The sequence below is a fragment of the Grammomys surdaster genome, unplaced genomic scaffold (assembly GCF_004785775.1).
Source record: "Grammomys surdaster isolate TR1022 unplaced genomic scaffold, NIH_TR_1.0 126158, whole genome shotgun sequence".
Taxonomy (NCBI): Eukaryota; Metazoa; Chordata; class Mammalia; order Rodentia; family Muridae; genus Grammomys; species Grammomys surdaster.
Window position 1 is genome coordinate 9504340 of NW_021620966.1, and position 27149 is coordinate 9531488.

Sequence of the window (27149 nt, forward strand, 5' to 3'; positions counted from 1 at the left end):
CTTTTTAAGATGGTATATCTTTGTGAGTCAGTTTGATCATTGAAATGGTAATTTTTAGACCTAAAAGTAGTTACTGAATTGATGGTCTGTCTCTTAGTAGATGCTTTTTAGAATCCGGCAGTAAAATTGTTTACCAGAATACTAGCAATAGGCATCCTGATTGTTCACCATATTTAGTCCACAGTACCTTTATTTTAAAAGTGACAAATATTTAGCCTTCCATTAAAAACTACCAGGATACTTACTAGAGGAACAGACTTAAGACTTATGTCCAGTGTACTTTCTAAAAATCTGTTCATAAGCTTGAGGGCACCTGTGAAAAGTCTTGTGGTTTAGGATAAAAATGTTATCTGTTGTAAAGATAGCAAACTTCATGTTGCTTGAACATTTCTGAGTCGGTCATGTCTTTTCCTACAGGAGAGGAAGCGTTAGAGTAAGCATTGAACTACAGTCACTTACTAACCCAGTACACAGAAAGGTTCGTATTTACTTCTTTTTTGAAATATGATCATTTGTGTGTGTCATGAGTATTATTGTGGTTTTGGTTTTTTTGTTTTGTTTTAAGAAAATGAGATCTTTTCTTACCCAGAGTTAGTCATACTATAATCACTAAGGTGGTTTTTATCAGGGATGCTTATCCATTATATTCCATACATGGTGACTCTTGCAGTTTCCCCAAAGAGTGAGACATTCTACTGTCCAGTTTGTGGTCATAGTCAACTGTGCTTTCCCTGATCTCAATCTTTTTAGAACTGAAATAACAATTGCTGAATTATTTTTAAAGGGTTACTCTTTTGTTAAGTCCTCTTTTCTTTTCTTTTCTTTTTTCTTTCTTTCTTTTTTTTTTTTTTAAATTTTGAGTCATTTTATAACTGTTGTAAGTCTAAGGTGGTGAAATCTTAAGTCAGCAATTTAAATGTAATTATACCATGCATTACTAAATCCAAGAAGAATTAGGGGTTGATGTAACATTCTGGGTTTGCCCTGAACATTTAAAAGATTACCTTACTCTTCATTTTGTTTTAGAGTATAAATTCCATGTGAACTTTTTACGTTGAATATGGTGTTGTATGCTTGTAATCCCAGCACTCGAGGAGGCAAGAGGATTGAGAATTCTTTGAGATGCAACCTGAGCTACATAATTGACACCCTGTCTTTAAAAAAAAAATAATGATAATAACAGCACTAAGAATATGGGCCATAGGACTAAGTGTTGCAGCTTTCCCTGAGCACATGCAAGCATCTTGTAGTTGGCAGTAACTTTAGGTGTTGGCTTGTTGTTGGTTTTCAGTAGCATCTGAGGTGAGTTTTAAGAAGTACTTAAGTAGAAGTTACTGAACCATGGGCTGTTCTGAGGCGGAGTGAGCCCCTAGTTCCTTGATTTTTCTGGAACAGAGAGTATATGTTCTTACTTGTTAATTTTACATATGGTACCTCTGCATTTTTTAGCTTCACTGATAAAATGCTTCAAGGTTTCCAGTTACCCTCTAGCTGCTGAGAAATGAGTCAATTTTCTTCAAGTTCTTTGTTAGCTCCCATAGTATGCCCGCTTTCTTTGTACCTTGAAGTTCATAATTTTTGTGTACCTACCTGCCATCTATGATGCTCTGTCACACTTTAAATTTGACAACCTGGCAAGTATCTTTAAGAGAGGAACCCATTTCATTAGAAATGAAACAGATGGACCATCCCCTCAGTGGCCAGCTGGAGCAGGAGGCCTCTTGGGAAGCCTTGGAAACATGTCACCTGATACTTCATCTTCTATCTGAGCAACAAGAGCCCCTTCCATTTCTTGAGTAGATAACTGTCAGTTTTACTAATTTGAGGGAAGCCAAAAATAAATTTATTCAGTCTTGCCATGATGCCATGGAGCGCAAATCTGGTATATAAATTTCTCTGAGCCTCATAGAAGATACTTTGTTAACTTCTGGCATTTGGTAAGCTTCCACATACCCCTAACAGCTCACAGGAGCCGAATGTCTACCCTCAGTTAGATGCTCGTGCTCTAAAGACTAATAAAAATGAGCAGCACCCTAAAGCAGGACTCTGAAGTATAACTGATATGTTGTTGTTTTGAATAATTTATCTTTTACAAAAGCTTTACTAGAAACACTAAGAAACTCTAATCTTTTCTTTAGGATTTAGTCATCCGTCTGACTGATGATACAGATCCATTTTTTCTGTATAACCTTGTTATATCTGAGGAAGATTTTCAAAGGTAAGTTAGTTTTTTGCTGGCCCTCTATATAGTCTAGGAATTATTTTTTAAATTTTATAACGTGTTTACACTGTTCTTTTTTGAGACACATACCTGTTCAGGTGGTAAGTTATTCCGGGAATACTGACTGCCCTACAGTTGTTTCCTGGATATTCTTGAAGTTGAACGTTTTATAGATTATCAGACTTACATTTAAGCAGCTCAGAAATTTGATGCTGTAGCTGAATTTCATAACTCCTGTTAGATAAGGTTGATACATATCAAAAGCATCCCTAGTTTAATTTTTTTAAAATAATGTCGTTAGTAAATAATATATTCTATGAATCATAACTAAATATAGTAACTAAGTTTCTCAAAAGCTGTTTTTCTGTTTTCTGTGTAGTTTAAAATTGCAGCAAGGTCTCCTGGTGGACTTCTTAGCTTTTCCACAGAAGTTTATAGACCTCCTTCAGCAGTGTATGCAGGAGCACGTGAAAGAGACTCCAAGGTGAGGTTGAGTGGCGGGAGCACTGGACTCCCTTTGAAGGATGAGTGCTGACAACATTATTTTCCATGTACTGCAAATACTTCAGTTTATTTTTTTTTAAACCGGGATTATGGTTCAACTAAATCCCAAATTTTAAGAAGTCTTGACTAAAATAAGAAATATTTGACCTTTAATTTGTATGGCTTGATGTAGTTTTTAAAGTTAGTTGGTGTTAAAAAAAATTGTTTTCCTAGGATTTGTTTCTTATTTATGTGTCTCTGTGTGTATGCTCGCACCCTTGGAGGCCAGATGGGAGTGTCAAACCTCCTGGAGCTTCAGGCAGATGTTAGCTCTCTGAGCTGGGAGCTGAACTTGAGTCCTGGGAGAAAGCAGCAACTGTGCTTAACTGCTGAGCCTTCTCAGACCCCAAGCTAGTTCAACTGTTTAATAATATTTTTGTTTTTATGATTCGTTATGTTCGTGGTTATATTTATGTCATGGTCACGTGCTGCTGACACCTGCTCATGTAAAATTCACAAGGTGCTTTTTCTTGGCTTGAACAACTGATGAGTATTGTTTAAAATACTGTTTTATTAGAAACTTAAATGTTTCCTGTACCATTTTTTCTTCTTTTTATTTTATCTTATTATTTTGAGACAGGGGCCCACTATGTAGTTCTAGTTGTCCTGGAACTTACTGTGTAGACCAGGCTGGCCTGGAACTCAGAGAGATATGTCTTCCTCTACTTCCCTAGTACTGGGATTAAAGGCACTCGCCACCATGCCTGGCTCTTTTTTCATGTTTATTAGGCATAATTCTCTATAAAGGACTCTTATCAATCAAAGCTATAGGGTCAATCTGAGAATTTATAGGGAAAAGGATAAATCTGTAATTGTTACTTTTGCTTAAAGGTAAGTTGTCGCAGTAAGGAGCTGGTACTTTGGTCACCCCTGTGGTATTTGATGAGTTTATGTTTCTGGGTTTTGCTTTCTCTCTTTCCTTTTTTGTCTCCCATTGTGAACATTAGGACCATGCTTCATTCCAATGATTTTTAGTTTCTCCCTTTCACCATGTTGAGTTGTGGCATGTGATACAGTGGCAGGGTCTCGCAGGTCTGTAAGTGTGTTGTAATGTGGCTTTTCTCTCCACAGGTTTCTGCTGCAGCTCATTTCTTCAGCTGCTCTCTTGGATAACTCACCGGTATTTTTAAATGTAGTAGAGACAAATCCTTTTAAGCATCTTATTCACCTGTCACTGAAGCTCTTACCTGGAAATGATGTAGAAATAAAGAAATTTCTAGCAGGATGTTTGAAATGTAGCAAGGTACATCTTTAAATTTAAGTTACTCTTTTAAACTAGGGACCTAAGTACTTATAAATCACTGTGGATTCACACACACACACACACACACACACACACACACACACACACCCGCTGCTTTTCTGTAGTGAATTTCACTGTTTCTCATTTAGCTACTGCCTGTAACTAAGTCTGGAACTAGACCAGCAGAAGCTTAGGCTCCAGATATTTACAACTCCTGGCCTTAGGCACCTACATTCCAGGTCACCATTTTATCAGCCAGCAGATAAGTATATAAACACACAGTCTGCCACCCCTAACATACAACACCTTTTCTAAGTCATCATTAAATAAGATTGCCCAGCATCTGTCACTTACTCTTTCCTTTAAAGAAAGGAAAGAAAGGTGTGTGTGTGTGTGTGTGTGTGTGTGTGTGTGTGTTATGATGTGTATTGAAAGTAAGTATATGAACATGTTGTGAATCTCACAAGATAAAGTGTGTGGTACAAGAGCAGCATGGTGATTCTGTAAGGAAATAAATGTCAGTTAAATGCTCAAGTAGTTACATAGTGAGTGCTCAGGGCACACAAAGCTGGGATTTTGTGAAAATGCAGGTTCTAGTTTAAAAGGCCTGAGTGTGCTCAACGGGCTCTTTGCATGATGCTGGTACTTGGCTATGGATGACTGTATTCAATTATAAGCTGCATAATTTTATTTTTATAAATAGGAAGAAAAATTATCGCTGACTAGATCACTAGATGATGTTACCAGGCAACTGCACATTACACAAGAGGTAATTCAAATTTCATTTTGTCTTTGCAAGTAATCCAAAATTGGTCCTGAATTCTTTCTACAATTAAAACCAAGCCTTTGTGTATCTTCTTTCAAAATAGATTGCTGTTGGATATCCACTCTTTGCACCTCTTCCCCCACAGTTAATTATCTTAAATTGATGCTTTCTTTTAGATATTTAATTCCACCCAAACATTTCTGCCACCCCTAACATACAATACCTTTTCTAAGTCATCATTAAATAAGACACTGCTTAGCATGTATCACTGTCTTTGCTTTAAAGAAATTATTATTCTTTCAAACTGTGTGTATGTGTGTTTTGTGTGTGTGTGTCTGTGTGTGTGTGTGTCTATGTGTGTGTGTGTCTGTGTGTGTGTGTGTAAGCATGTGTGTGCCATGGCATGGAAGTGGAGATCAGAGGACAATTTGTGAGTTTGGTGTTCTCCTCCCACCATGGGTACATGGAGTCAAACTTAGGTCGGCGGGCTTGGCTCTTCTTATCAGCCCTTTCATTTTATTCATCTTACTTGTCTGGCTTAAAATGACTTTTCAGTTCCTAACTCCATTCCCTTCCGTCCTGTGTTAAGACCAGAATTAATCCTTTGGGGACTGGAGAGATGGCTCAGCAGTTGAGAGCACTGGCTGCCCTTCCAGAGGACCTGAGTTCAATTTCCAGTACCCATATGTCAGCTCACAATGTAACTCCAGTTCCAGGAGATCCAGACATATGTGCAGGCAAATCAACAATAGGCATAAAAATAAATTAATCTCTCTCTCTTTTAAAAGAATTAATCCTTTCAATGGGCTTAGCATGGTTTGGACCATACCCACTCCACCTTTGCCCTTCACCTTTGAAATCTAGGGTGAAAGTACTTGATAAGCAACATGGCTGTAGGAAGAAGATACTTGTGTGCAATATGGTTTCCTGGGGGCCATGCTGCTGTGCTTAAGTATAAGAAGTAAACGTAGGAGAGACTTGGTATCCCCAGTCTCTTAATGTCGGATGAGAGGCTCTGGTGCTGAGAGCTAGATGAAGTTAACAGTTTTAAGTTTCACCCGTGGCCAGTGCAGCTCTAGAGCTGTTTCTGATCTCGTCTTGACTTCCTTTGAGTATGTACTAAAGAGCTGAAACTTCCTTTGCAGTATCCTTGTTAAGTCCTTCGTGTTCTAACCTGAGTGTAGCGTATTCAAGAGACTGTCCTAATATGTTGTATTGACCTCTAATATAGACGTTATCAGAAAAACTGCAAGAGTTAGATAAGCTTCGGAGTGAATGGGCCTCGCACACGGCATCACTGACGAGTAAGCACTCTCAGGAGTTAACAGCTGAGAGGGAGAAAGCCTTGCAGGTAAGAGCACTAAAGGCAATTGGAAAATGTCATTTTAAAATCATTCTTAGTTATTCCATTAATTATAAAAATAATACATGTTTGCTTTAAATTTTTCAAACATCTAACCAGTACATAAAATCAAAATTTAAAACTTATTTTTCAGTCTTACTACTAAAAGATTATGTAGCCAGCGTAGGCATTTTTTTCTAATTAGTATTTTTTTTTAAACTTATCTACTTTACATCCTGCTCATTGCCCCCCTCCCACAATCCTTCCCCTTCTCCCTCACATTCTCTTCTGGGCGAGTGGGGGCTTCCTGGATATCCCCCCAACCCTGGCACATCAAGTCTTTTGCATCCTTTCTCACTGAGGCCAGACAAGGCAGCCCAGCTAGAAGAACACAGCCCATAGACAGGCTTTTGGGACAGCCCCCGCTCCAGTTGTTGAGGATCCACATGGAGGGAAACCAAGCAGCTCATCTGTTCCTCTGTGTGGGGAGGTCTACAGTCTAGGCATTTTACTGTGCTCTGTTTCCCGGCCATCAGCCCTCGTGGTTAGCTTGGTGATCGTCCTCCCTTAAGGTCGTCATATTGATGCTTAACTCAGGGCAGATAATTTGATGTAGTTTTGTAGACTTTTCTCTATATGTATATATAAGTGCTATGCAAAAATAATTTGTTTATAAATTTATAGCAAAGTAAATTATGATTATAGATATCCATTTTATTAGCTATATTGATTATAACTTTTTAAAAAACTTAACATAAGGTACTATTCTGTATCAGTTCAAGTACTTTTGTTTTGATGCTACACACTATTATTTGTCATTCTGATACAACTTAGATTGACTTTTTGCCAAACTGGTGGCTTTGAAATTTTGGTTACTGTGAGCCAAACTAAACCATACTGCAGTGAACTTTTTCTTTTCTTTCACAGTTTACATTGTGACACTTCCAGATAAAAGTTTTTCAATACATACTTGTCACCTAAAAAGATTATGTTACATGGGAATCCCAAAGGTTCTTGTTTCCCTGTGTTCCTATTAATCATCTTCATATTTGCCACCTCACAGGCACTAAGGGGATTCTTGCATCCGTTCCTCTAAGAGCTTTTCATGAAGCTAAGCCTCTTCTCACAGGACATTTTACCATTCTTTATCTCTTCTATGAATTACCTTTACTCCACTTGCTGTTTTGTAGAGATGTCATTCTTACCTTCTATTTTATAGCTTTAAAAATAAATTTTAATGCACTTAATACTAGCTAGTTATTTTCTCTTAAGGGTATAACTAGATTTTTGTTTGTGTGTGTTTGTGTTTGAGACGGGTTTCTCTGTGTAGCAACCTCGTCTGTCCTGGAGCTTACTCTGTAGATCAGGCTGGCCTCAAACTCACAGAGAGCTGCCTGCCTCAGCCTCCTGAGTGCTGGGATTAAAGACATAATGCCACCCCCAAACCCCAGCATAACTAGGTTTTAAAAATGATTATAACTTTAAAATTAAATTAAAATTTAAAATATTGTATCACCTTTTAAGGCTTCCTTATGTGCCTTCCAGTCTGTGTGCTACTCTTACGGGGTGTCTCAGTGGGGGTCTCTATGCTGTGAAGAGGCACCATGACCATGGCAACTCTTATAATGGAAAGCCTTTAACTGAGACTGGCTTACAGTTCAACAGGATTAGTTTAGTTTATTATCAGCATGGTAGCATGAAGAAAGACATGGTGCTGGAGAGGTACTGAGAGTTCTACATCTGGATTCATGGGCAGCAGCAAGAGAGACTGAACCAGTGATGCATTTCCACCAGAAAGGCCACACCTACTCCATAAGGCCACACCTCCTAATCCTTTCAAATACTGCTACTCTTTATGAGCCTGTGGAGGACATTTTCACTCAGACTGCCGCATGAGGTGTTCAACATAAGTTGACTCAAAGAGCATGTCTCTGTATTAGTTCCTTCCCTTAACAGCTTTGGGATTCAATTATATGGTTTCCTATTTTTATTGTACAGTGTTTTATTATATATCTAGACTGTGACTCATTTGTTTTCCTATTGACTGGCCTTTGAATTATTTGTGATATTTTGTTTTTACATATTAAACTGATATGATCTACCTACTCCACTTTTTGTGTGTGTATGTGTACACTCCCTGTTCTTGGGCACAATTTAGGTTCTAATGTAGGCTTTTGTTTAGCTTTAGCAGGAACTGCCTGTTTTCCAGTGGAGGTTTATACTGCCACTTTGAGTTTATAATACTACCACATAATAATGAGCATTTTTTGTATGCATACTGACCAATGTGATTATGTAATACCCATTCAACATGCTCATTGTTAAATTATCCCTATTACTATTTTCTCTAAATTTTTAGGAATTATTTGTATATTCTAAGCATCATTTTTTGTCAGGTACGGGAGTCACTTAGTGTCTACAAGGAAATAATTGCAGAGATTCTTTCAGTATACTGAAGTATACAGAGGCTCAAATGTCCCTTATTCAAAGTGGCATACTATTTACATATAATCTGTGCACATCTATACTTTGGACCATCTCTAGATTATTTACAATGTCTAATACAATATATATGTGATGCAAACAGTTGTTGTACAGTGTTGTTTAGGGAATAATGGCAGAAAAATCTGTATATCACAATACAGATAAAACTATGTGGTACAAGAATGAACCACTGGCTGCTGGGTGGTGGTGGAGCATGCCTTTAATCCCAGCACTTGGGAGGCAGAGGCAGGCGGATTTCTGAGTTCGAGGCCAGCCTGGTCTACAGAGTGAGTTCCAGGACAGCCAGGGCTACACAGAGAAACCCTGTCTTGAAAAACCAAAAAAAAAAAAAAAAAAAAGAATGAACCACTGGGTAAATGACACTCCAACAATGAGTTCTGAGTGTTTGAGGTCTATGGCAGAGGGCTACAGTAGGGTGTTGCTGCATACTCCCCCTCCTCCCTTGAGACAGGGTTTCTGTGTAACCCTGGCCGTCCTGGAACTCAGATTCCTGTCCTTTACCTTCTGAGTGCTGGGATTAAAGGAGTTCATCCCCATACCTGGCTCCCTCCTTTTTTTTTTTATCTATACTTTTAATAAACAATATTTGTAACTGGGGATTTTATATTTTTACTCCTTACAAGCAAGACTATCTGCTTCTCTGCCTCCACCACTCTGGTTACACTCTTTGTTTAAGACAGAGTCTTGTGTAGCTCAGGCTGGCCTCAATCTTGCTGTGTAGCAGAAAATGACTTTGAAGTCCTGATCCTTGGGTTTTTCACCTCCTCAGTGTTGGAAATTACCTTTGTTTACCTAACTCGCTCTTTCATGAAATCTGTAATTGATACAGACTTTTTCTAAGCAGGGAAATCTGAAAATGATGAAGAAATGATGTTTTGCTTTTTCTGATCTTTATTTATAGTTCTGTTCTTTCTTCTTTGACATACTGTTCTATAATAGACACAAGTTCAGTACCAACAGCAGCATGAACAACAGAAAAAGGATCTGGAAGCCCTCCATCAACGAAATATCCACCAGCTACAGAGCAGATTGTCTGAGTTAGAGGCAGCTAATAAGGAGCTTACCGAGAGGAAGTATAAAGGAGACTCCACTGTCAGAGAACTGAAAGCAAAGCTTGCTGGTGTGGAAGAGGTATGAGGTGCTGGCTGCTGTGGCTGGGTCACTTGGTTTTACTGTAGTTACTGTGTTGTTAAGTGGGTGTTATTCCTTGGGTGCTCTGCGCAAAACTTTTGGCACTACCATGATCATCTCACTGTAAAGAAAACAGGGATTAGCAAATGAGATGACGGAGCTAATTCAGGACAGAATGGGGACAGACTGGCATTTTAGTTTGGAGTTGAAATATTCACAGGAGCAGCCCTCAGATTCTTTCAGTTCCTTTTAATATTACTGCAGTGTCCGTGTCTCACAGGGTCAGTGTTGACAAGTTTAGTCTAGCAGCTCTGTGAAGTGGAATGACCAGTGAGAATACTACTGCTAGACGGTACAGTAGCAGTTGCTTACTGGGCATGTGCTAAGTAATGACAGACACTGTGGAAGTGATTTCAGAAATTAACCCCCTATTTAGGTGCCACTCGTAACCTCATTGTAGACGTACTGAGGCTGCAGCACAGAGTTCTGTTGTTATTTGCTTTCTACAGCCAGCCAGGGAAGAGAGGATTGTAACCCATCTGTTATTTGCCTCTTTCTTTCAAGCACACAGAAATGTTTGGTTTGCACTGCTGGGATTTAACCCAGGGCCTTCTGTGTACTTGGCATGTGCTCTGCAGTGAGCTTCAAACCTTGCACATCAGAGAAATGGAAACAGTGTTGGTGTTTGCCGCAGCACATTTGTGAGTGCCTTGGCACTAAGGAGAGTCTCTTTTAGTAGAAGTTATTTTCAGATTTATTTTTATGTGTTTTGAGATAGGGTTTTCTGTGTCCCCAAGACTGGCTTCAGACTCCTGATCTCAAGCCAGCTTTACCTTACTTAATGGCTGGATTAGAGGCGTGCACCACTGTTTCTGATTTTTGTTTGTTTGCTTTGTTTTTTGAGGTAGAGTTTCTGTGTATCCCTGGAAGTCCTGGAACTCTGTAGACCAGGCTAGCTTTGAACTTAGAGATCTGCTTGCCTGTAACTCCTGAGTTATGTGGTTAAGGGTATGTGGCACCATGCTTAGCTGGCTTCTAGTTGTTAAAGTCTTTCTATTAAACAGATATTTGTTAGCAGAGATCTCAATGCTCTATTTCATTATAGTGTGTAGAAGCCAAAGCTCCACTCATTTTATGTGTAGATCCTTGGAACATTCTGCATCAACAATAGATGTGTATGTGGATTTACATCCTATAGCCTTCCTGTAATAGTGCAGCATTTCTGACTTCACACTTGGTGCCGTGGTAAGCCAATGGCTTTATTTTAATGCTATATGATTTCTTCTGTCTAAATCCCCAAACTAGTCAGTGTGTTAACAATCTTATGTTGTTGTTTGTTTTTGTTTTTGGGGGGGTTGGTTTTGGTTTTTCAAGTGAGGGTTTTCTGTGTAGCCCTGGTTGCCCTGGAACTTTGTGGATAAGACTGGCTTCAAGCTCAAGAGATTTGCCTGTCTCTACCTCCTGAGTGCTGGGATTAAAGGCGTGCACCACTACCACCTGGCAATTATGTCAGTTTTTTTTTCCACAATACAAAAATAAACAATTTAACTTTATTAAGTCATGACTTCAACCCATATACTGATTTGTTTTTTAAAAAAATATCAGTTTAGAATATTCTTGAAAGTGAGTATGTACAATAAATAGAAATGGCCTGTGCAGTGCTGGAGACATGTTAACTACTTACTTATCTGTCGCCTACATTAGCAGACAAAATTCTGACACACCGTCAGCTTGTCAAAGTGCAAAGCACCTGGGAGGAAGTTTCAAATGTCTAGAAAAGTAGCTCAGAGCTCTGAACCACTCACCAAATAAAACAAAAAATGAAAAACAAAAACAAAAACAAAAACCCCACTCAGTACACTTGGGAAGCAACTTCCCAACAACACTGACTTATCTACTGCTACCTGTAAGAACAATTTAAAATACCCAAAGAGTTAAGACTTCATTAGCAGTACTTTAAATCAAAGTTTTAATGTTAAATATATGGTTACTCAAATACCCTAAGCCTTATGGCATGCCCAATAACAATAAGTTACAAATACTCTGAACCTAATAACTTAAACATGACATGGTAAATATAACACACATTGTATCTCAGCTAGCCTTTCATGTAAGGTGAGAATTAAAAGACTTGTTCATCTGTGTACTCAAATGAGGAATGTGGTATCCTAGCAACAGTGATGACATCCGTTATTACAAAGGCAGAAGGAGCCTGGAAATGTACATGCTACTTAGAGTTACACTTGATTGAAGAAATAATTCTATGTACAAGTGGGTCCGTATTCAATGTGCAAATTTTCAATGGAGCAGGCTTAGAATCAAGGCAAGTTTAACAAATGCTTTCTGACTTCTCAGTGGATGGCGAAAGGACTTCCTAAAAGTGAACAAAGTAGTCAAGTGTAGGTGGAGGCAGCTCTTATTTTCCTCTTAGGTGTGGTGAATTTCATGAAGCATTAATTCCCGAGGAATGTTTGTCTCTGGACCATAGAGTTTACATGCTCTTCTTTCAAAGGCCGCTACCATTTGTCTCACGACTTCATTGAAGAACAATGTAGCAAGCTGAGAGTGCAGAAGGGAGTGGAATTCAAAAGAAATTGAAAAACCCAAGGTACAAGTTCTTAGAGAGCCAGGAAGACCTGGGCTAAAACGCCAAATAGTCTCCAAATGATTGAAAAGTTTCCCATCAGTACAGATGCCTTTACCAAATGTGGTTTTACCAAGGTTACTATTGATGTGTATCACTCGAAAACAGGTGGAAACCCAATTTGTAATCGGGTTTTACAATATCCAGATCTCCTTGATATTATATCTGATTTTTTTACACCAAGGAACGAAATGCTTATAATCCTCCATTCCTGATACAACAGCATTCATTTCTTGCATTGAGTACTCTATAATTCTCTCTGAATACTCCTCCCGTTATTTCCTAATGGCGCAGTGATTCTGAAGAAGGTTCTTGCACAGATCTCTTTTTTGGCAAAACTGAGGCACATGGTGGAAGGGTTCTGTTCATCAGTATACCACAGAGAGCTAAGTATCTGACGTTCTGCGCAGACCCCCACTCCGGGGCTTCAGTCACGGTGGTGGACTTCGGACAGCACCCTGATGCCACCCTTGCCAAGGCCCTCTGACTGATCCGAGCTGCATTGATCATCTTTGTCGGCAATTATGTTTTTATAGAACTTCATTGTGTTAGTTATCTTTGTACCAGTAACAAAATAGTATGTAAACAACTTAAGGGAGGAGGCATTGATTTTTGCTCACCATTTCAGAAGCTTCATTCTGGCTGTACGTAGAATTCGATGCAATGTACTTGGGGCATGTAGTAAAGGGGGCTATTCATTTCACAGTGGACAGGAAGTGGTTGGGGGAAACTGTGACAACACTGGGACATGCCATGATACATCTCTTGAGAACATGTTCCCTGTGACTTAACTTCCTTTGCCAAGCGCCACTTTCATATTTCCACAACCTCCCAATACAGTGCCTCCATCTGGAGATCCAACATGTGGAGACATTTCCTTTTTAAGCTGAAACTCTCTTCCAAGATTTGCAGAGTACCTATGGAGAATAACTTGTGCCTGAGGAACTTTGCTTTCTCACTGTGGCATTAGTGTCCTGAAGTAATTATCATTTATTGGATATTGACTGTCTACAGTCAGTATGTTAGCAGTTTAATGAGGATTTTTGAAGTATTTGGGGGGATTTTTATGTTAGATCACAGGCCTTTTTCTACCAGATATCAGGCCACGAATCTCTGTAACTCTCTGTGGGACAGAATAGATAAGGCTGTTAAGCTGTGGTCTTGCAGCCCTTCCCACTGAAGAGCTTTGAGATAAGTTCATGGTCCTCCCTAGTGCCAGCTTTCATACCCCTTGGCACATAGGCCAGGCTACATGTAACACATGGTATGAAGTTTGCTCACCCCTTGAAACCACTAAGACAGAACTTGCTTTGTTCTTAGAACTAAAGGGTCTCTCTCCATCAAGGTCCCTATCATGCTATACCCGGCAGTTATCTCTTCCCAGTCTAGTGCTCTTGGGACTTCTATGCCTGCTCTCTCTCTTCAAGACCCTGTCTCCCAATAAAGCAAGGGTGATCTCATGTCAGTTCCTTCCCAGGAACCTGCATTAAAGATTATTTCAAATGAGTGCACACACGTCAAGATAACTTTATAAACCAGGACACTGAAAGAAGTAAGACTTCCACAGTTGCCAGTACACATATTCTGATTTGAAGTCAAGTCTGTCTGAAACCAAAGTTTGCTCTGACAACCATTGTTGGGCACTATAAAGTTATCTTAAATATTTTTTGTTCAAACAATTCCCTAGGTATTACTTACTGGATTTAGATTAGTTACAGTTGGGTTGCTATTGAGAAGTGATTTATTCTAGATTGTTTTAAGATCTATTTTTAGTTAACAGTTATTTGCTTCTTTTCCTTGCTTTAAATATAAACCAAAGAACAATTCAGAAATGTTAACATATGTATTGACATATGTTAACATTCATTTATTGTTAACATATTTATTTATTGTTAACATATTTATTTATTATTATATATAGAAAATAATTTTAATGTAAGAGATGGCCCTGTGGTTAAGAGCAGTTGTTGCTTTCACTGAGGCCCCAGGTTCTATTCCAGCACCCACATGGTGGCTCACAATCATCCATAACCACAGATCCAGTTTACCACCCTCTTCTCACTTAAGCACCAGGAATGAATGTGCTGCACATACACATGCAGGAAAGTCTCATACACATAAAATAAAAATAAATCTTACAGAAAAATTACACAGTATCAGCTCTCAGTCCAAAAAATCCATACCTATAGTCAACCAGAAAATACTAATTCTACAACCATAACTTCTACACTTGGCTATTCTTAGATTCAGTTAGTAAGTTATAAAATTCTTGTTATACATTTTAAGAAGTTATAGTATTTTTTTTTTATAAATCAGAATTGGTTTGTCTTCTCCTTGGCATATTTCAGTTAATAGTATGTTTTACAGTTGTATGCAAATCTATAACTTACACATATCACTGGAGAGATTTTTCATGGCTTTTATAAAATATACTAGAACCTCAAAATTAATAAAAACTGTTTTTTGGATTGAGATAAAAGATTTATGTAGTTCAGGCTAATCCCAGGGCTATAATGATTTTGCCCCAGCCCCTGAGCGCTGTGAAGAGAGACCCCACTGGCCTATCCTTGAAGACATTTTTGGCTTTTAAGGCATCTTAGTTTTTAAAAAAGTTTTTTTTTTTAAGGTAATGAGGTTTCATTTTGCTTTGTTTCTAAATTTTATTTATTTTTTATTTATTATTTTTTATCTGTATGGATGTTTTGTCTATATGTGTATGTCTTTATACCATGTGAGTACCTCATATTTATGGAAGCCAGAAGACAATGTTAGGTTTCCTGAATCTCAGTTACAGACTGGTGTGAGCTGCCATGTGGGTCTCAGGATTGAACTTCATCCTCTGGAAGGGGAGTTGGGGCTTTTATCCAGTGAATCATCTTTCTGGCCCCAAGACACCTTAGTTTTGCATAACTGGCTAATTTTCCCTTTATATGATGCATAATAATTCCTTCTCCCAACCAACCTCTAGGAGCTGCAGCGGGCCAAGCAAGAGGTCCTTTCTCTGAGAAGAGAGAATTGTACTCTGGATACTGAATGCCACGAGAAAGAAAAGCATATTAACCAGCTACAAACAAAAGTGGCCGTTTTAGAACAGGAGATCAAAGATAAAGACCAGCTTGTTCTGAGAACAAAAGAAGCATTCGATACCATCCAAGAGCAAAAGGTCTTTTGTAAAAGTTTAAAAATAAATAGATTGCATTTCCTCCATGGACTGTGATGCTTCCCATGAACACACACAGTGTCTTACTTGTCTTCTGTTGTTCCTGGCAGGTAGCCTTAGAAGAGAATGGTGAGAAAAATCAGATACAACTGGGAAAACTTGAAGCTACAATAAAATCTTTATCAGCAGAACTTCTAAAGGTTTGCTTTGAAATGTTTAGCCAAATATTAATATTTCATTTGGTTACATAAATATTCATATGAGGCTTTCTCATAGGCAAATGAGATTATCAAGAAGTTACAAGGAGATCTTAAAACTCTGATGGGTAAATTGAAACTGAAGAATACAGTTACTATACAGCAAGAAAAACTACTGGCTGAGAAAGAAGAAATGCTACAAAAGGAGCGAAAGGAATCGCAGGATGCTGGGCAGTCTCTTCGAGCCAAGGAGCAAGAGGTGGTCACTGCCCCTGCTTCTGTGCTAGGACTGCTTTGTGTAGTTAGTGAGCCTCCCCACGTAGACGGGAAAGCTTGAGCTTGGTTGTGTGAAGACAGTTGCTTTGTCTTTTTTTTCCCCCCTTAAACAAATCCCCACTAGATTAGGTAGATGTTAATAACCCATTCTAGTTGAAAAGTTAGTCATCAGTACTCCAATGCCTTGGTTCTCATATGTGCAGAATGGGTAGGTATGTACACTTGTAATCAACTATTTCATTATATAGTTGAATTGACTTCTTCTTTCTCACTTAGCTGTAGTAATAATCAGACATTGACTTAATAGTACACATTGCATTAGTCTAACCTTTACTTTGACTAACTATGATATTGATATTGCAGGTATGCAGACTACAAGAACAATTAGAAACTACAGTTCAGAAACTCGAAGAAAGTAAACAACTTTTGAAAAATAATGAAAAATGTAAGTAATGTTATATTTTTCTGTAAAGAAGTTTTATTAATTTGAAATTTTTATTCAAATTAGTCAAATGCAGGTAAGTGAAAATATTGTTACATAAATAGTTTCTGTTTTTTTTTTTTTTTTTTTGGTTTGGTTTTTCGAGACAGGGTTTCCCTGTGTAGCCCTGGCTGTCCTGGAACTCACTCTGTAGACCAGGCTAGCCTTGAACTCTCGAACTCAGAAATCCGCCTGCCTCTGCCTCCCAAGTGCTGGGATTAAAGACGTGCGCCACCACCGCCTGGCTTAATTTCTGTTTTCAATTTGCCTTTTTTTTTGTTGCTATTTTGTTTGAGTCAAGGCCTCCATGTGTAGCTTTGACTGCTTCTTGTCTCCTGAGTACTGGAATTAAAGGCATGCAACACCATGCCTGGCAAGATTAAACTTTAATTGAACCTTTTCTCATTCCCAAGACTTCAAATTGTGAATTTTATGTGTCTGAAAGATACTATTTAGAAGCAAAACATGTCCAAGATTTTGAGTTGCAGAATTAAGTCCTTGGGAGAGAATAGAATAAGAAGTCCCATGTAGCTCTTGATAAAGTAAGCCTCTTTACTTAGAAACATGGATTCAAGCTTACATTGTCTGACCATGTATAAAGCAGCTATAGAAACTGAACACTAGCCGGGCAGTGGTGGCGCATGCCTTTAGTCCCAGCATTTGGGAGGCAGAGGCAGGCGGATTTCTGAGTTTGAGGCCAGCCTGGTCTACAGAGTGAGTTCCAGGACAGCCAGGATTCTACACAGAGAAACCTTGTCTTGAAAAACAAAAACAAAAAAAAAAAAAAAAAGAAAGAAAGAAAGAATGAAAAGAAAAAGAAACTGAACACTACAGGAAACTACTTATAGCTGCTATAATCTTGCACACTTGTGATCTGAGCCTTTGAGCAACTGAGGCAGAAACACCATTAATTGTGGGCCTGCCTGGGCTACATTGAGACCTGTCTAGAAAAAAAAGGAGGGGAGGGAGAAAGTACTTATAGTAAATTATGAAATGATTTTGCTTTTTATTCCCCTATTTAAGTAATCACATGGCTAAACAAAGAGCTAAATGAAAATCAGCTGGTAAGGAAGCAAGACACACTGGGAACCTCCGCCACCCCACCCGCACATTCTACGAGCAACACCATCAGAAGCGGGCTTTCTCCCAACCTGAATGTGGTAAGCCTGAGTCGGGAGGGCTGCTCCTCAAGGCCCACAGTTACTCAGTGGGGGTGGTATATACTGCCCTGACTGCAGCTTAGACATACATGCTCTTAGTGAGGAGGCTGTGTTTCAGAGCAGTCTTCATGCCTTTACATGATTGTGAGTATATGAATGTGTGTATAGTCTCATATGTGTGCAATTATAAAGTGTGAAGGGCAGACTTTATAAGACTTTTCTTTAGAAATAATTACTGAAAGATAAAATACACATGAATACACACAGAGAGAAAAGATTGTTTTGAAGATTTCAAGCAACGAAAATTCAAGATTCAGACTCTTAAGTTTGGAACTACTATAAAGAAAAGCCTATGCTGATTCGATCGCAAACTAAAGAGTTGGGTAGCTTTATTAACATGGGTTTGTTGGTTCTCAAGTCTGAGTGAGCATCATGAGACAGACATTTCTAGCTTTCCCCCAAGGAATGGGGGAGAAGAAAGGCAGCTCTTTAGAGCCGGAGGCGGCCTGCCACTGTGGAATGGCAAGTCTGAGAGGGCTGTGCACTTGGTTATTAGAAGCTAAAGACCTCGGCTCTCCTCCTGACCATAGCAATTACACAGACTGTCATCATCATCAGATGTGGTCTCCTGATGAATCAGCATGAATACAAGAGCACTCTTCAGTCATAGCTGAACACAGAGCTTTGCTAGGCTACCAGACAGCTTCCTGTCCTGGCTGATGCTTGGTGCTGTAGTTTCTCTAACGAAGCATTTTTTCAACTTGTCTGTTTACAGACACTAGTTAGTCCTGTTTTTAACCCAATCTGATGAAATTATTTTCTCTCTGAATGGACTGTGGATGACTTCTCTCTCCCTCTTCCTCATATCTTCTCTGTAAGGCTGGATAATCCAAGGGCCTCGCTAGTCTTTGTTTTAGCCCCATCATTGGCAAGCAAGCCCAGTAGCTTCTTTGACCCATACTTGCAAAGCTAGTCTGGAAGGCCCTCTAGGTGGACCAAAGAGATCCCAGCCTTTGGTTATTAAAAAGCAGAATTTTGTGGTGTCTTGCTAGAGAAAATTGGCCTCTGAGATATTACTCTTAACTAGTAATTAGGCCAGCAAATACTTCAGATTATAAATTAGAAATATTTCTCATCTTTTTTATATTTTGCCTTTTAGGTTGATAGACTAAATTACCCAAGCTGTGGAATTGGCTATCCTGTCTCCTCTGCGTTCGCATTCCAGAATGCTTTTCCTCATGTAGTAGCTGCCAAAACCACCAGCCATCCAGCTTCTGGACCAAAGGTAGCCAAGTGCTAGATAGATAATGTGGTAGATGAATGCTGACTATGTAGCCTGTGCCTAAAGGAAGTGAGTGCCCCAGGTGTCTGCAGAACCCCACAGTCCGTACAGCATCAGTATGCGGCATCTTGGCATGGTCCTACTCACCTCGGCACTCGTACTCAGTTTTACTAAGTCCGAAAGCTGAAGAGAGATTGCTAACATCATCCTACCAGAGTCCTTTCTTATTCATGTTTGTAGGGCAGGCTTAGAGCCAGCGAATTCTAAAGTGGAATTTTGCCCACACTTCTCAAGTGGTACATGAGAAGCAGGCCTCTCACACTTGATTTACTAGCAGATATTTTTATTGTATTCAGTTTATGTCTTGATCATCACTATTACAATGAATATTTTCATGCCTAGTTCCATAGTCTTAAATATATGGGCAAAATGGGCAGTCTCTGTTGTTTGTTTTGTTGTTTGGAGATGGGTCTTACTATGTTGTCCTGGGTGGCCGTCTTCCTGCCTCTGCTCCCGAGTAGCTAGAATTAGAAGGAAGTGACACTGTCTTCAGGCTTCTGAGTCCAACTCTTAAATTACATGTTATTGTCTGTGTGTTGCTCTTTCCTCTGTATGTACATGTGTGCGTGTATGTGTGTGTGTGTGTGTGTGTGTGTGTGTGTGTGTGTGTGACGGGGTATTCAGAAGACAATTAGAAATCAGTTCTCTCCATCTACTATTTAGGTTCCAGTGGTTGAGGTCAGGTCCTCAGGCTTGGCCACAGGTGGCTTTATCCAATGAGCTGTCTCACTGCCACATGAGCACACCCCCCTACCCCCGCCATGTTTGTTTAATTCTCAGAAGCTCTTGTTTTATGATCTTTGCATTTTCTGTTTTAAAGATTTGTTTTTATTCATGTGTGCATATTTGTGTATGTGTCACATGTGTGCCAGTGTCTGTGGAGGCCGGAAGACGGTACCCTATCCCTAGAGTTGGAGTTACATGTGGTTGTAACTAACACGGATGCTGGGAAACGTGTGCTGGACCTTTGCAACAACTCAAGTGCTAGTAACTGCTGAGCCATTTTCTCCAGCCCCTCCATACTTTTTTAACCATGAACCCTCAAGAGTAAAAACAACGGAAAAAAAGCATAAAGTTAAATATTTTACTAAAGGTATCTTTCTTTGTGAATTCTATCCTATCCTATCCTATCCTATCCTATCCTAAACTATATTATTTCCAGTTTACTAAGAAAACAGGAAGGCGATAACATGCAAGCCACGGAACCAGAGGTTGAAGCAGAAAGCTCAAAGCCAGCTTGGGCTGGGCATTGTGTTCTCCGTCTTTAGCCCCTGTAATCAGGAAGCAGAGGCTGGCAGATCTCTTTGAATTTGAAGCCAGCCTGTTCTACATATCAAGGTCCAGACAGCTGGGGCTACATAGGGCTTCTATTAGAAAAGAAGAGGTGGGGGGGGGGGGGCAGGGAAGAGAAGAAAGAAGGAGGAAGAGGAAAGAGGAGGAGAAAACTTACTGTATACTACCAGCAGTTTGTTACTTAAGATCTGCATCCTTCCAAGACTGAATCCTCAATTGTAACCACCGTAGTCGGTGAATGGAACTACCTCATTGTAGTTTTAACTTTCATTTCCCTAAAACTTACAGAGAGCTAGGTGTGGTGGTGCAGGCCTTTAATCCCAGCACTTGGGAGGCAAAAGTAGGCTGATTGATATGAGTCAGGGCCAGATCTGGTCTACACAGTAAGTTCCAGTACACCTAGGGTTACCTAGAGAACATGTCTCAAAAAAATAAAATAGGGGCTGGAGAGATGGCTCAGTGGTTAAGAGCACCGACTGCTCTTCCAGAGGTCCTGAGTTCAATTCCCAGCAACCTCATGGTGGCTCACAACTATCTGTGATGGGATCTGATGCCCTCTTCTGGTGTGTCTCAAGAGAGCGATGGTGTACTCATATACATAAAATAAATCTTTAAAAATAAAATAAAATGAAAGTTACTGAGATTAACTCTTCTCATGTTCTCTATTGCCCTCAGTATATCTGTTTCATGAAGTACTTTTTTCAATGAAAAAAAAAAAAAAACAAAAAAACTGCCTAGTGGGAGTTGGCTCTCTCCACTGTATAAATTTTGGGGATTGAGTTCAGGTTATCAGGCTAAGGAGCAGGCTTCCCAATCCGCTGAGTCATCTTACCAGCCGGTTCCAAAATATAATAAACAGTTTCTTATTGGGATAATTCCCTACATATCCTGGACTATGTTCCTCATCGGAAGAATGATTTGGAAATGTTTTCTGTCAGTTTGTATCTCTTTTTCTTCTCATTTATTTCCCCTCATTTCTGTTTTATTTTAGGACGGAGTCTTACTATGTAGCCCAGGCTATCCTTGACTTCATGTTCCTCACGCCTCAGTCTGCCTAAGCACTGGGATTGCAGGGGTGAGCCACTGTGCCAGTTGGCTCTTCTTTATATTGTAGATGGCCTTTTGGATAATGAAACTTTAAAATTAAAAAAAATCTTTTGATGTATTGATGTTAAGTGTTTGGATGTTTTCCCTGCTGAGCACACACTTTGCTACTAAGCTCTATGTCCGAGCCTTTTTCCTTGATGTTTTTAGGTAGGGTCTGTCTCTGCTCACACTGGCTTGAAATCTCTTAGCACCAGTTCTCCACACATCAGCCCCTCCCACGCCGTTAGCCCCTTCTACACGGCTGCGCCAGCTGAGCTTACCGATCTCTCTGTTGGCTTCCTCCTACTGTTGAACCTAGCCATTGACTATTTTCTTTTATCAGTTCTTTTTTTTCAAATTTATTTTTTTATTGAACATTTTATTTACATTTCAGATGGTCTCCCCTTACTCCATTCCCTCCCCCCCCACCCAGGAACCCCTTAGTTCATCCCCCCTCCTACTTCCATGAGGATGTGCCCCCACCCCACTCCCACCTCCCCACCCTCTAATTCCCCACACTCGGCGTCCAGCCTTCATGAGGTCAAGGATCTCTTCTCCCACCTATGCCCAGCAGGGCCCTCCACCCTTACATATACAGCTGGAGTCATGGGTCCCTCCCTATGTGCTCACAGCCTGGTGGCTTAGACCCTGGGGGCTCTGGTTGGTTGGTATTGTTGCTCTCCTCATGGGGCCGAAAACCCTTTCAGCTCCTACAGTCTTCACTCTGACTCCTCCACTGGGAACCCCATGATCAGTTCAAAGGTTAGCTGTGAGCATCTGCCTCTGAATATGTCAGACTCTTGCATACCTCTGAGGAGACATGTATATCAGGCTCTTATCAGCATGCACTTCCTGACTTCCACATCAGCATCTATCTTTGGTGATTGCACAAGGGATAGATACCCAGGTGGAATGGTCTCCAGACAGCCCCTCCTTCAGTTTCTGTCCCATACTTTGTTTCCATATTTGCTCCCTTGAGTATTTTGTTATTCCTTCTAAGAAGGACCAAATCACCCCCACTTGGTCTTCCTTCTTTATGAGCTTCATGTGGTCTGTGAGTTGAATCTTGGGTATTTCAAGGTTCTGGGCTAATATCCAAAATTATCAGTGAGTGAATACCATGTGTGTTCTTTTGTGATTGGCTTACCTCACTCAGGATGATATTTTCTAGTTCCATCCATTTGTCTAGGAATTTCTCGAATTCATTGTTTTTAATAGCCGAATATTCCATTGTGTAAATGTACCACATTGTTTTGAATCCATCCCTCAGTTGAAGGACATCTGGGTTCTTTCCAGCTCCTGGCTATTATAAATAAGGCTGCTATGAACATAGTGGAGCATATGTCCTTGTTATATGTTGGAGCATCTTCTGGGTATATGCCCAGGAGTGATATAGCTGGGTCCTCAGGTAATGCTATGTCCAATTTTCTGAAGAACTGCCAGACTGATTTCAAGAGTGGTTGCACCATCTTGCAATCCCACCAACAATGGAGGAGTGTTCCTCTTTCTCCACATCCTTGCCAGCATTTGCTATCACCTGAGTTTTTGATCTTAGCCATTCTGACTGGTGTGAGGTGGAATCTCAGGGTTGTTTTGATTTGCATTTCCCTGATGACTAAGGATGCTGAACATTTCTTTAGGTGCTTCTTGGCCATTTGAGTTTCCTCAGTTGAGAATTCTTTGTTTAGCTTTGTACCCCATTTTTTTAGTAGGGTTATTTGGTTGTCTGGAGTCTAATTTCTTGAGTTCTTTGTATATATTGGGTATTAGCCCTCTATCAGATGTGGGATTGGTAAAGATCTTTTTTCTTTTTTCAGTTTTTTTTCATTTTTCAGTTCTAAAATTCTGTTTCCATTCCTTTTTTTTTTTTTTTTCCTCTTCCTTTGGTGCTAAATCTGGAGCCCTGTATAAGCCAGGGAGGTGATTCACTTTGTGATCAACTGCAAAGTTCATATGTCCTCTAGCCCGTTTTTTTTTTTTTTTTTTAAACATTTGTTTTATGAGTGTTTGTTCTGCTTAAAGCAGTTATAATGGCTGATTTAAAGCATTTTCCTGCACTCTGATGTTTGTTATCCTATCTTTTGTGTTCTCTCTTCAGTAAATTTGCTTAGATTTTCCTGGTTCTTTGTTAAGTAGTTTTGGATTATATTCTGGATAGTTTATTGTGAGACTCCAGAGTCTGTTCCAATTGTAAAGAAGATAATTTTTAAAAGATACTTACTTGGTTGCAGTTTCAAGGTCTGATTTGTCTCTGTAGACTGTTTTCAGTGTCGGCTGTTTTTATAGGAATTGCTTTGCTATTTCTATCATCCCAAATGTGCAACATCCAGTGACTATATTGACCTGTGAGCAGAACCCCTGTAGTTAGTTTCCAAAGTCTTTGGCTCACTGGTTGGAGTCAGATTGTACATGTGTAGCATATAAGGTTTTTTTTGTTCTGTGTATTATTTGGTGCTGAGAATCACAGTTCGTTTTTTAAGTGTGCTGGGCCTACATGGGACCACTGTGATTTCATTGTGTGTGATCGGAAAGTTTAGCCTGGTCCTATTTGCGCCCAGTACTTGGCATCTTTTTCTTGTCCTTGGTTTGGGGGAAGTGTTACTTTCAAAAATGAGAGAAAATAAGAGATACTTGTATTTACCTTATTTTGTTTAAGGTGATGTCTTCAATTTCTGTCAATTTTGCTGTAAAAAATCAGTCTCCCCCTCCCCCTTGTGTGTGTGTGTCTTATCACACACACATTTTCTTTTTCTTTTTTTTTTTTTTTTTTTGGTTTTTTGAGACAGGGTTTCTCTGTGTAGCCCTGGCTGTCCTGGAACTCACTCTGTAGACCAGGCTGGCCTCGAACTCAGAAATCTGCCTGCCTCTGCCTCCCAAGTGCTGGGATTAAAGGCGTGCGCCACCACTGCCCGGCATGTTTGGGATCTTAATCTCCCGTCAGATGTTAACAGGCACCTAAACGGACTGTCTTGGCCGGGATGAACTGTGGTGCAGTGAGTGTTTGTGTGCTTTCTCTCTCTTCTGTACTCTTGCTTTGATTCCTTTCTGTGTACACCCAAGAAGGAAACAGATTCATAGTAATTCCATGTGTACCGTTTTGAAAACATCTGTATTGGTCTTCACAGCCACTATGATTACTTACATCCATACCAACAGGGTATGAAGTCCTTATTTGTAAAATCCTCACCAACATTTGTTAATGTGTTTTTATTTTTATTTTGATAATTGCCATTCTACCTGGGGCAAAAAGTTACTTCACTGTAATTTTGGTTTCTATTTCTTGATCCTTCCAGCACATGGGATGTCAGCATGTGCTGCCAGGCCAACTACACCTCGGGTGGTTTCTGTCCTATAACTGACCTAAATGCATTAGCATTCACATCCGAGTGACTGTTAAGAGGATCATGTGTATTCTTTACCTTGTTACTTGTATCATGGAAGCTGTCTTGGTGAGGGGAGGGAAGGGGAGGTTCTGAAGCCTCCAAAAAGTGCTCGTGCTGTAAATATAGGCAAAATCTTTATATTATCTAGATTTATCAAGAAGCAAAACCTAACCACTCAGGTGAGCGTGGAACTGCCTCAGTTCTGAGTTCATGAGCCGTGTTCTCCCCACAGGTTCAGTTTAACTTGCAGCTTACAAAACCAAGCACATCCATGGATGGGCCAGGAGCAGCTGTTAACAGGGCTTGTTCAACTGATAAGGAAAAGTAAGTACTCAAGGGACATGCAGCTTCTTCTTCTCTTTGAAAGTCAGTTCTTTTAAAAAAGATTTCTTTATTTTTAAGTGTATGAGTGTTCTGCCTGTGTGCATATGTGTACACAACACATCTGTCTGGTTCCCACAGAGGTCCGCATCGGATCTCAACTTCTCAGAGCTGGAGTTACAGGGATTGTAGGATGTTGTTGCTAGGAGCCCATCCCGGCCAGGCTTCTCAGGGACAGCAGGTGGGACTGCTGCAGCAGTTTAGCACTGCAGAAGTCACGTTACACAGTGTTGGCAGTGTTTGAAAGCCTCGTATTTATCTACGACTTGCTTTCTTGTTGAGACAGGGTCTAACTGTAGCTCTGGCTGTCTTGAAACTCGCTATGTAGACCAGGATGGCCTCAAACTCAAGATAAATCGCTTGCCTTTGCCTCAAATGCTGGGATTAAAGGTGTGTGTGTCACCAAGCCCAGCTTATCTAAGATATTTTAAGTGGGAAAATTTGAACTTTTTTAGCTATGACAAAGTGATTTCTCTGATATGTGGTTTTAAATTATAGGAACTCCCATAGATAATATAGTAAAAGATTTTCTTGTAAGTGAAGACTGCTTTTTACAAATATTTGGATCTGTACATAGAAATCCCCTTTAAAGGTAGGCATGGTGATACACACCTTTAATTCCACCATTCAAGTGGCAGAGACAGGTAGATTTCTGTAAATACAAAAGCTGCTGTGAGACACTGTCTCAGAAATAGGGCTAGAGATGGTTCAGTTGTGCTCTTCCAGAGGACCTGGGTCTGAGGCCCACACCCATTTGGGGGCTCACATGCTTTGTAACTCAGCTGGCATCCAAGGGCACTGCATACATGTGCCCAGACATATATGCAGGCAAAACACCCATACATGTTAAAATAAACAAACCTACATGCACAAAGTTTTTTAATGGTACTCTCAAATCAGTTATTTTTCCTGTCATGTATTATGTATGCCTTTTTCTGTTCTAATGGTTATGTTGTATTGACTCTAGTAAACTCAAGATAGTATTCTTAGCCTCTAACTTGGTTTCTTCCGTATTTTCTCATTCCCCCCATGTTTGCCATGATACATATAATCTTACAATACTCATAGAATTTATTTCTCTTGTAGTCTTTATCCCAGGATTTACTATAAAGTTTGACCTTTTCTAAAAGGAAGATATTATGTATAGATGAGTGTTTTATTTGCTTCAGAAACCCGTGAAGAATACACAAATTAAGTCTCCTTTAATCAAAACATTTGAGACGACCAGTACATCAGATTTCTGAAGCTTCAGAATTTTGGGATATTTGCACAGATGTGGAGTTGTCAAGTTGGGTCATCATGTGATCACATAGGTGGTCAAAAAAATTTTTATTAAGGTATTTTAGAGCATTTCGATTTTGTCAACTAAGAACATTCAACAGAGAAAGTGAACAATGAAGTGAAATTTAAGACAAAAATTATTTTTTTAAGTGGCGAAAATTTAGGATTGGAATCCAAATACTTGAAGAAAAGAGAAGACAGCATTCCTTTACGTGGACTCAGCCAGAATCTGTTTAGTAATTCAGGTGAGAAGACCTGTGTACTGTGTATGGTACAATGTTGTTTCATTAGATGTGTCTACGACTAAAGTAGTAACAGGTTATATGTTTTGTCTCTTGCAGACCATCAGAAAGATGGCATGCTGGGAGCACTGCAGACATCTTCCAAACCCACAATTCTCCCCTCTTCATCTTCATCGTATTTCCCTGGGCAGTTACCAAGTAGTTAATCCAATACCTTTGATTGCTTACTGACAGTTTAGAAATTCCAATGATTTAACAGACCATTAATAACAAAACCATTTTTTTCTTGTTCCTGTTAGATCGTTTGGATTCTTTATAATACTGCTGCCATTTACAAACTTAGGAAATTGATAAGGATTCCGAGTAAATGGTATTTTCTGTGAACAGAATGTTTCAAAAAAATGTCACTGACTGTATCAGACTCTTGCCAGTTGGTCTGAATAGGAACACTAAATCAAAGATATACCTGCAG

At 39.6% G+C, this 27149-nt stretch overlaps 1 protein-coding gene and 1 pseudogene across 1 annotated transcript; one reads left to right on the top strand and one right to left on the bottom strand.

Moving 5' to 3' along the window:
* Positions 1 to 421: 421 nt before the first annotated feature.
* Sass6 (SAS-6 centriolar assembly protein) lies at positions 422 to 26933 on the top strand. The gene is made up of 16 exons (XM_028757318.1): positions 422 to 478; positions 2139 to 2218; positions 2601 to 2705; positions 3836 to 4007; positions 4711 to 4776; positions 6005 to 6124; positions 9560 to 9751; positions 15364 to 15558; positions 15666 to 15755; positions 15832 to 16011; positions 16392 to 16473; positions 17533 to 17669; positions 18829 to 18954; positions 25006 to 25097; positions 26586 to 26680; positions 26777 to 26933. Exons 3-16 carry the CDS (start codon positions 2677 to 2679, stop codon positions 26881 to 26883), a joined length of 1683 nt encoding a protein of 560 aa, XP_028613151.1. The 5' UTR covers positions 422 to 478; positions 2139 to 2218; positions 2601 to 2676; the 3' UTR covers positions 26884 to 26933.
* LOC114612364 lies at positions 12179 to 12905 on the bottom strand (annotated as a pseudogene).
* Positions 26934 to 27149: the final 216 nt, after the last annotated feature.

What these genes read in the sequence shown, in the direction of transcription:
- Sass6 (XM_028757318.1), top strand. Translation starts at nt 2,677, where the DNA reads ATGCAGGAGCACGTGAAAGAGACTCCAAG. An exon ending in AGCTTGCTGGTGTGGAAGAG is followed by an intron (nt 9,752 to 15,363) that starts GTATGAGGTGCT and finishes ACCAACCTCTAG; the next exon opens with GAGCTGCAGCGGGCCAAGCA. An exon ending in TTTCTCCCAACCTGAATGTG is followed by an intron (nt 17,670 to 18,828) that starts GTAAGCCTGAGT and finishes TTTGCCTTTTAG; the next exon opens with GTTGATAGACTAAATTACCC.